The 10,452-nt window shown below is 38.5% G+C and overlaps 1 protein-coding gene across 1 annotated transcript; it reads right to left on the bottom strand.

Moving 5' to 3' along the window:
* Window positions 1-2,426: 2,426 nt before the first annotated feature.
* Window positions 2,427-7,656, bottom strand: LOC137470169 (cysteine-rich venom protein-like). Its single transcript, XM_068183222.1, has 7 exons — window positions 7,253-7,656; window positions 6,346-6,477; window positions 5,043-5,133; window positions 4,492-4,637; window positions 3,838-3,932; window positions 2,967-3,055; window positions 2,427-2,777 (listed from the first exon to the last, which is right to left on the bottom strand). Exons 1-7 carry the CDS (start codon window positions 7,310-7,312, stop codon window positions 2,650-2,652), a joined length of 741 nt encoding a protein of 246 aa, XP_068039323.1. The 5' UTR covers window positions 7,313-7,656; the 3' UTR covers window positions 2,427-2,649.
* Window positions 7,657-10,452: the final 2,796 nt, after the last annotated feature.

The following is a 10,452-nucleotide window of genomic DNA, read 5'->3' as shown; positions in this document are numbered from 1 at the left end:
AGGCCAAATTTGGTAATGGAACTGCTGCCATTGGGGCATTTTAAATATCAAAAATATTCTTTTTTCCAAAACTGTCATACTGTTAAGTTACTTCATAACCTTTGTTCAAAATTGTTTTTAAGGCCCTTGTTATGCGAGTTAACAGCTGAAGAGCTCTTACACCCCTCTCCACAGATAAGGCTTAGACTTGTTCTGTAGTAGTTGCTCATATCATCTCTCAGCACATGTGCTCCTTGTGAACCATAAATTTGCTTCTTGCCTGGACTGACACCTAAAAGGTAGCACAATTCAACACAAACTGAAAAGCACATCTTAGTATCAAAAATGAAGCCACTGTCAAGACATCAGTATGAAAAATAACTTTGTGAAAATACAGGCAAGTAATGGAGGGAAAAGTCATTTGACATGCTGGATCTCAGCAAATGTCAAATTTCTTTTACCCCATCTGTGTGTGATAAACCCATATTCAGCAGCATCTCAGCTTTCACAGGGACATGTACAAAAAAGTGAAGTATCCCAAGCACTCCTTGATGCTAGCTCTGAGAAACAGAAGCACACAGGCAGCATTTCCAGCATTTCATCTCACCTCCTATTTGTTCTATTCCACATCAGTAGGGAAGCAGAATCTTTTGAAATTTCGTACAAAAGCACAAAGGTTGTGCCTGGATACCCTGCAGTAACCCAGAAGGGTGTCTGTTGCTCCAGGGTAGCACTTCAAGTTGTAGGAGATCCTTTCCAGCTCCTGCTGCTGCCATGCTCAAACATCATAGCTGGATATCCAGAGCATTGAAACTTGGCTCTCTGGGGAGGGAGCTCTATCAGAAATCTCTGATAATAAATTAATTCCTTGTTAAATATTCATTGGCCCAGATAAAGGGGAAGGAAAGAGGAAAAACTTGGAAAATAACCCATAAAACACCTGAGAGTTTTGCCAAAATGATGCATCCCTCCATAAGAGTACTGGGGTTTTACAGGTTAGTGTTTTCTGAGGAAAACACAGGTTTTTTTAGGAAATTTTCACCAGCATTACACTCCCTAAAAATCATATAATCAAGGTTTAGGTTGGAAGGGAGATAAAAGATCATTTTGTTCCACTCCCTGCCATGGGCAGGGACAACTTCCACTATCCCAGGGTGCTCCAAGCTCCATCCAACGCGGCCTTGAACACTGCCAGGGATGGGGCAGCCACAGCTTCTCTGGGTAACCTGTGCCAGGGCCTCACCACCCTCAAAGCAGAGAATTTCTTCCTAATATCCAACCTAACCCTGCCCTCTCTCAGTTTGAAGCCATTTGCCCTTGTCCTACTGTTCCATGCCATTGTAAAAAGTCTCTCTCCAGCTTCTTTGGAGCCTTGCACGGTGGCAGTGGTCATGAAGGTGAAACTGAGCTTCAGGAAGGTACAAAATCAAGGCTACCAGAATTAATTTATGTCCTGGAAACCATACATTTCCCTAATTCGACACTCTCAATTGTTTTAATATGATGGTTATTTGACTAGCAGAAACAAGATGAAAGAATAGAGGGGAGGAAACCACTGCCAAACTGTTTCTATATGTTTTAATTATTTATTGAGCCAATATTAGCTAAGCATCTTTGTTTAAGCAAGAATAAGCCCAGAACTTTAATATCTAAAAAAAAGGAGATATCCAGGCCAGACTAGGAACAGAATTAATATCTAATAAAAGGGGATATAATTTATACAGGTAGAAAAATGAAAAAGCAATGCAGGTTCATTGTCTGGGTATGGCTCACCCTCTTGTGTCTTTATCTAGAATTGCAGTCTAGTGGAGAAAACTATTTTTACTGGGCTAAATAAGAAGGGAAAGTGGCAAGTGAGTTCTGCCCTGCTCAAGGCAGGTCTATGTGATCCAAGGGCTATGGAAAACCTGGACCCTTCCAGGGGCAGCTGGAGGCCTGGTGGGACACCCGGTGTGGTGCAAGGTTAGTGGGAAAGAACCACAGGAATAAAGTTATCATTTATCACCTTAGTTATCATTTATCAGCAGGCAGATGTGGCAGAATTTTTGGGATTAGGTCAGAGGAAAAGTTGCAGATACAACGTGGGCCTCTTATTTTGCATGTACAAAAAATTGCCTCCCTTTTTGCTTTGTACTTATTTTCCTTTCTCATCCACACTTACATGAAGTATAAAAGAACCTTAAAATATCCATAAGGAATTTTCCAAATTTAAAAAACCCACCCCTTTATTTATAAATAACTTTAATTAAAAGCTCTGTTTGTGAACTGGTGGTAGATCATATGTTTATTTAGCAGGAGGACATTCCATTATCAATCAAAAAAAACAGACGAAAATTTAGTGGCATCTAACGAATTGTGCAAAAAAACCTGAAGTGTTTTAAAAGTGGGTTTCCCATTAAAAAGAAATAAATCAGTGGCAGATCCACTGCAAGGAAAGACACAAAGTAACACATTAGTAGCTTAAAACATGATTTCTACAAAACCTAAAATAACATTAGAGGTTATTTTGAGCTACTTGTCTAATTTAAGACTGAAGTAATGCTCGGATTTCAGGTAAATTATTATTTATAGGTCAATCTGAGCAGATGCACTGGGAGTGAATACACTTTGCAGTGAGTTCTACTCTTTCCTTATAATCTCTCAGCAGCTGTGATGACACCCAGCAGGACTTTAGATGATTTGAGTGGTGCATTTGCAGCTTGCAGGACACTTCTTCTTCACCAGTGAGTGGCTACAGCCAAACAACATTTTCAGATTTTTGCAGTTTCCAAGGAGGTCTTGATACTTGCAAGGGTTGGCTGAAATAAAACAGTGAGAAGCAAACACATGAAATATTGTATGGAAACTGAGCTCTGGTTTGATGATTCTGCATTTTCCAGAAATTCCAATTGTCCATGTCTATATAAATTTTGTACTTTTGCTCTGCTATTAAAATGTCTTGAATATTATAGAATGTGGGGTGTTTTTAAGAGAATGGAGTGACTTACTGCAAAGTCCTTTGTCACAGTGGCCAGGACAGTCAGCGCATTTTGGTCCACTTCTGTAAGGCATAGCTATTTGCATTGGGTTATTTCCTCTGAAATTTGAAAGAATTACAAAAAAAAAAAAAAAATCAACATGAAACTCTGAGCCATTAACAGAAGTTTGTTATTTATTACAGTAAAAGGCATCCAGAAGTTTTTGGATAAAAACATTTTCATAAGCAGTCATGTTTTAATTTCAGATATTTATAGAATACAAAAAGAATTTATTTTAAATAAGAAGGACAATAAGGTTTAGAGAAACAAAATTAATTGATTGATTGTATATGTATAGCATTGTCTGCTAAAAAAATGCATGTGCTTCCTAGCTCTGCTTCTCTGAAAGATTTCAACTGATTGAGGTAATCATAAAATCACAGAATTACAGACTGGTTTGTGTTGGAAGGGACCTTAGAGATCACTTAGTTCCAACACCCTGTCATGGGCAGGGACACCTCCCACTAGACCAAGTTGCTCCAAACTTCAGCAAAACCCTTCTGAAATACAGCTCTTTACCTTTGTGAATATTCATTTGCTGTTGGCTTCCACTTTACATCTGATTTTCTCCTTTGTGGTCAAAATTACAGCATTTTTTGTGCCTGATGCCTGATTCTGACAGAGATAAACCCTTGTTCATTTGCTGAAATTTCCCTAATATCACTTTCAATGCAAAATAAAAGAAATACTGATATTCAGCATGCTGTTAAGCCTGCAATTCACATTGGTATTTTCAAAAGTATAAATGGTTAAAACAGATTGCAATTATTCTATCCTATAGCCAAGGATGTTTTGGAAACATATCCATAATCACCACGACTCCTAAGAAGGCAGTACGTACGCAGGGCAGTATTGGCAGACATAAAAGTACTTGTACGGGCCTGCAGGACAGTAGGAAACTCCACATCCCACCTTGTAACTGTTGTACCAGATTAGCTGTAGATTAAAAAAACAAAGACATTATTTCAGAGTCAGTTCTTGTAAAAAACCCCAAAACCTCACAAAGTGACAGAACCAGAAAATATTTTTTTTTCCTTTCATTTTTTTCTAGTTAGCTTTTAAATTCAAAGTTAAGCTGTCATAAAGAATACATAGAAAAATGAGTTTCCTCCAATTTCCAAATGTTTTTGAACACAGTTTCTGGAAGGCACTGAAGTTGAAATTCAAGTATTTTCATCATAGGTATTTTACTTTGACACTTCTTAATCATGTATTTCTATTCCTGTATAGAAAATATGTATTTATAAATTAAAGGTTTTTCTACAGACTAATATTTCCTTTTTGGACAGCTCTTCAAAAATACTGGTTCCATTGTCTCCTAATTAGATGGAAAAGAATTTTAGCTTATCGTTAATCTTTGGATCAGAGTATGGATTATAGATAATAGTTTGATGACATTGATAATTTTTTTCCTGATTATAAGTTACTCCCAGCTGGCTTAAGTGTACTCCTGTGATTCTGGTGTATCCCTGCAGTTTGTTTCAAGTCTCCATACCTGAGTGTAGCTCTCAATATTGACATTTTTTGAGATTGGTCCATATCCATACTTGAAATTGGAGGACTGACTGTACCACACTTGAATTGCATCAGCCCATGTTCTTGGGTAGGATGACAGTAACACATTCTCACCGCAGCTGACACCTGGAGTAGAAGTAAATCTATTTTATTAGGAGAGAAGCAAAGTATAGAGCAGGAGGTGCGACAGAGGGGCTGTAGCTATATGCTAAAAAATATGCCTGTGATGCCTTTCATTTTGCCCTGTGATTTTAAGGACTTGCAAAAAGTTGTCTTTCAGAGTGTTTATCTGATAAAAATGATGGTTTTGTGTTTAATAATCACAGAATCATAGAATGGTTTGGGTTGGAAGGGACTTAAAGATCATCTTGTTCCAACCTCCCTGCCATGTACAGGGACACCTTCCATCTAATAATCCTAAAAAGCTAATCTACAACAGATTAAAGTCTTGCTTATTTCTATTTCACATTAACAGGGGTCATCTGCAATCTGTCAATAACCCATCAGCTCAGGGTCTGTACTTGTCAGTACCATTAATAACTCTCCTGTCTCTTGGACTGATTTTCATCCCACACTGATTTGCCCATTTCTGAGCATTTTTGGCAGTTTTCTCACTCCACACCTGAAAGACAAAAAGGAAGAAGTATCCAGGTCACAGATAGGTTAGTGCAGCCCATGAGAAGGAAAAAAAAAACATAGGGAATGGCTTGGGTATTGAGCACTGAATGCCATGGCCCTCAACAGAAAGGAGTTGTGCTGATTTACTCTCCTGGGGCACAGAAACCACATTTCTTCAACTCTTAAAGGTTTCAGAGCACGTTATCCTGGACAGTTCTATCACACAGTCTTGATCTCCAGATGGTGCTGATTAAAAGGGTTTTTATAACATTACTACTGCTTTCCTTCATCTTTGTGTCTGAATGAATACTGCAGGGTGCACTGGACTAAATGGTATAAATCTGATTTTCAGCCCAGGTGCATCTGAGTTGTGGTGATTAAAATCAGCTGTGCTTTGAACCTGGGGAATGTTTCAGGCCTTGCTACGCAGGATTAACCACAAAGCACTGACCAGCTAATCTGCTCATGGGACAGGGATAACGAGGACTATCAGGGAAGACAGGGATGGGAGAAGTTTTGCAGATCTAGGTCTCTTTTGCCCTCCTGACTGTGAGAATCAGAAACTGCTGCTTGGGCTCCCGCTCCCTCCTTGCTCTTTCCTTCATCCAGAGTTTGTTTCTCTTCTTAGATTCAGAGAATCAGAGATAGAGTGGGTGGGAATGGACCTTGAAGGGTCACCTAGTCTAAACCCTGTGCAATGAGCAGGGACATCTTCAACACGACCAGGTTTCTTAGAGCCTCATCCAATCTGGTCTTGACACATTCAGTGATGGGGCAGCCACATCTTCTCTGGGCAACCTGTGCCAGGGCCTCACCACCCTCATCATAAATATCTTCTTCCTATATCTAATTTTAATCTACCTGCTTTTAGCTGAAAACAATTAACCCTTGTGCTATTGCAAGAGGCCCTGACAAAGTGTCTTTCCTCATTCTTATTGATCCCCTTTAAACACTAGAAGGGGCTCCAAGGTGTCTTTGGATCCTTCTCTTCTCCAGGCTGAACACCCCCAGCTTTCCCAGCCTGGATCCAGAGCAGAAGTGCTCCAGCCCTTGAAGCATCTTGCTGGCTCATGTTGAGTTTCTCATCCATGAATACCTCCAAGTCCTTCTCATCAGGCTGCTCTTAATCCCTTCATCCCACAGCTTCCTTTGATGCTGGGTTTGCCCCATCATTTCCTTTAAGGGAAAAGCAGGCTAGCTGTAATTCATAGCTCACCATCTTCAGCATGTTCCTGGCTGTGGGAATTACAGATCTCCGTATTTCATTGTGTAGCTCAAGGATCTGTTTTTCATTTTGAGACTTAACATGAGGAAAGGAGAAAGCTTTCACATTTTTATATGGAAAATCCTGGAAAAAATAACAGTGAAGGTCCCAGTTAACAGAAGTATAAGAAACAAGTTAAATTATGAGCTTCTTGTCACTTTTGTTTGGTCAACTGAACCTACACCAATAACTGGTCTCATAAATCTTGTTTAACTTAAGACATTTATGGTGGTAGAAATAACATCTCAGCCAGTAGTTTTAGGCAGTAGCTATGCTCAGGTAAAGGAAAGTATCAACTTACAGCACCTCAGTAACCACCTCTGAGGTTCACCTCAGAAATATTGGAGAAAATGATAATTTTCTTTCCTAAAGTACTTGTTTCTTTTCATTCATTAAGAAGATATTGATAAATACCTCTCATGCAAGTAACTTCATAGCAGGTATTTTACAAACATAATCCTTTTTAGGAGATTTATGAATCTGATTTCTGAACCTTAAATTCATTTATTTATGAAAAATGTCTTTTTAAAATTAGCCCCATGAAGGGAAGAGTATTTTGATAGGCAGGATCACAGAATGATTTGGGTTGGAAGCTCAATGAGCCAGCAGCTCCGAAGCCCCTGTCTTATACAGGGACACCTTCCACTAGACCAAGTTGCTCAACCAGAACAACAACAACAACAACAACAATAATAATAATCTGTACAAAATGACAGTTCATCTTCAATATGTTAACATATTAACTATACTTGCACCCCATAATTCTAAATCTCTGGGATCAGAAGGTCAGACTATATCAGGTCAGATTTCTATACAAAGGAGTCAATTATGGGTGTTTTGCACAGATGCATGTTCCTACCTGTCCATCAGAGTGGTGTAACAAAGCAGCCAGGAGAATAATTGCAGTTAGTAGATCCATTTCTACAGGGGGAAAAAACCCAAAAACAAACCCCCAAAATCCATTAGTCTCTGTTGCATACAGTTTATAGCATAATGTGATATCTGAGCAAGATACAAAACTGTTGCAAAGTAAAGCCTGCACAAAGAAGTTTATTTTAGATGATCCCGAATATGGATGTGTTGAAACTGTGCGGGGGCACCACTGCCTCCTACAGAGAGAAGACTCCACCTTGCATGGAAGCAGGGACTGTAAATAGCATAAAGTTGTGTGTTATTTGGAATAGATGGATCAGCCCCCTTTTGACTCCTTTATTCAAGATATCTTGAATTTGCAGCATTTCCTTCATGTCTGCCTCCCTGTATATAAAAAAGCCCATTAATGTGTTCAGCACTGTCACATCAGAGTCCTTCTCGAGCCTCACCCATAGTGAGATTTGGTGGGAGCACTGACCACATGGACTGTAGTCTCCATTTCTTTCCCACTTCCCTGTTTCCTCATTAAATCAGCATCATAAAGGCTCAAGAAAATGGTGGTGCTCACCCTCATGTTTCATCTAACATCTAGACATAAAGAAAATCTTCAAATATGATGTTATTAACAAATAATGTTTGCTACTGCACTCTGATTCCTGAGGCACCTCATGTCGGTGTACACAGATACTCTGAAACCCACTCATATGAGCAGGATGCTTTTTCTGCACATCAAAAGAATCAAAAGCTATATATCTTTGTATTGATGAGGATAGACACAGGGAAGAGTCTTTTTGGTTGTTAAAAAGACATGGAAAAATCCCAAGAAAGATTAGCTTTGAGCTCAGCAGGCTGCCTTAAACCACACAGGCAAGAGGGAAATAGAGATAACAAAACCCAACAAATATAAAATGCCTTAGAGCTGGCCTCTCAGAAAAATCCATGGTGTGAGCAAGACAGATCAATAGAAATCTAGGAAATTTTGCTTGATAGAGAAACTATCATTGTAAAAAAAAAAAATGTTCCCCCCTTTAGTTTAGAATCACTACCCCTTGTCCTATCAAGGCATTCAGATATTCAGTCTTTATCTTGTTTTCCTGTGATTTCATAAGGAAACAATTTGCATGAGGTAGAGGCAGAGATCTCATTGATACTAATGAAGAATAAATTCTTAAACTGCAGGGATATTTTTAGACACTGAGGAGCTGTCTTGCCCTTCCATACACACAGAAACAAAATCTTATTGGGATTTCCCAGATTAAATGCTGCAACAGGAAACATAAAATATTTCTAGATCCAGAATTAAAGTTGGTTCAATACTACTGCACATCTTCAACTGCCAGACTCTACCATCAAATCTGTCTTTTGGATTAAATGTGCTGGGCTTTACTTTCAAAGTCAAAGATGGTTGTTCCCAGATATAATTATCCTTCCCTGTCAATAGTGCTCTATGCAGTAAATCACTTCTATGCTTCTGCAAAACAAATGCCAGCAATGCACTTTTAGGCTGCTCTACTTGAAAACCTGAGGTTTCATGAAAATTTGATTGAGTGTAAAAACAAATAAAATAAACATTGATAGCTTCAAAACTGTAAACAAATTTCTACTTGAAAAATATAATATTTATGTTTAATCCTGGTGTTTCATTCCTCTGTAGAAACTTTCTCCTGCCTTCTGATACAGCTTTCAGGGCATAGCAAGTATGAAAGTTTGGCAGAGTGGGAATATTTGTCTTTTCACTTATTTTGATATGTTTTTCCTCTACCTTCTCTAAATTTACCTCTTTAAATTTCATTAAAGTAACAAATTCACTCTCCATTAAGAAAAGGTAATCAGCTTATTACATACTATAACATATATATTAGACATTTCAGCAGCATATATACCTGAAAGTTTGGACAGATAGTTAACATTTAGAGATGACAAAATTCTGAGTTCAGCTGTACTGGTGTATCCCAATACTCACGTGGTATAAATTTAACACCAAAACAATTCAAAAGACATTAGAAAAGCATTTCCCATGACTGACAACCCCATGCAAAATGGATTCTTTCATGTTCACATTTGTAGGAAAAAGCAAGTGGGTCCAAGTGTTACATTTTGATCTAAAGAAATGTGGGAATTAGACTCCAGTGAAGCAATTTTTCATCCCTACTCATGGGAGGTGTGGTTTCAGAGAAGATATGTTTTATTTTACATTCTTTCTCTGAGATATTATAAGCATAATTTTTCTTTCAATTATCACATTATCAATTATTGGTACAACTTAGCTATTAACTCCACTAAATTTTGTAGCACAATGAAAAATGAAAAAGAGACTGTATGGATAAAATTTCTAAGGCTGAAATTCAGTTTTGCATACATTACCTTCATCCACCAGAATACTCCTGTATTTGAGGAAGTGGCAGGAGAATGAAAGGCTCTCCCCAGTCCAGGGTTGTATATATATATATATACACATTTCCCCTTTTTTTTTTTCTTTGTCAATATTTATTGCTGATAAATGACATCAGCTTTGGGGCTGCCCATTCTGCAAGAAGAACTTTTCTTAAGGAACAGGTGACTGAAAATGAACCAATCCAGATGCATTGTTCTGGATTTTTTTTTTCTTGTCTCCAGGGTAAGGAAAAAGAGAAGACATAAGACCTGTCCTTTTGCAGAATTTCAACTTCTAGTCTGATCAGCAAGCTACAGTACTAATGTGTTCACAAAATAAAAGCTTGAGTTCTGAGCTGGTTTTTTTACAGTTGTGTTTCCTGTTTCTGGCAAAAATATGGGATAAATATTTTGAGGTAGAGACATAAGTGAGCATCTTCTTAGCTGTACCCAGAACAATCTGTACTGTGGGCAACACAGTGATGTTTTCTTCCAAGTGATTCCTGAACTTCCATTTGCTGAATAAAAGTTATATTCCATTAGCTCACTGAGGCTGTGGCACTGGGCATCACTTTACCAGCACATGTAATGATAGAACAAAGAGGGGTGACTTTAAACTGAAAGGGGGCAGGTTTAGAATGGATATTAGGAAGAAATTCTGGACTATGAGTGTGATGAGGCACTGCAAGAGGTGGCCCAGAGAAGCTGTGGCTGCCCTGTTCCTGGAAATGTTGAAGACAAGGTTGGATGGGGCTCTGAGTAATCTGGTCTAGTGGAAGGTGTATCTGCCCAAACGCAAGGTGATCTTTAAGG

Source organism: Anomalospiza imberbis, chromosome 3 (assembly GCF_031753505.1).
Source record: "Anomalospiza imberbis isolate Cuckoo-Finch-1a 21T00152 chromosome 3, ASM3175350v1, whole genome shotgun sequence".
Lineage (NCBI taxonomy): Eukaryota > Metazoa > Chordata > Aves > Passeriformes > Viduidae > Anomalospiza > Anomalospiza imberbis.
This window is presented reverse-complemented; position numbering and strand designations above follow the sequence as displayed.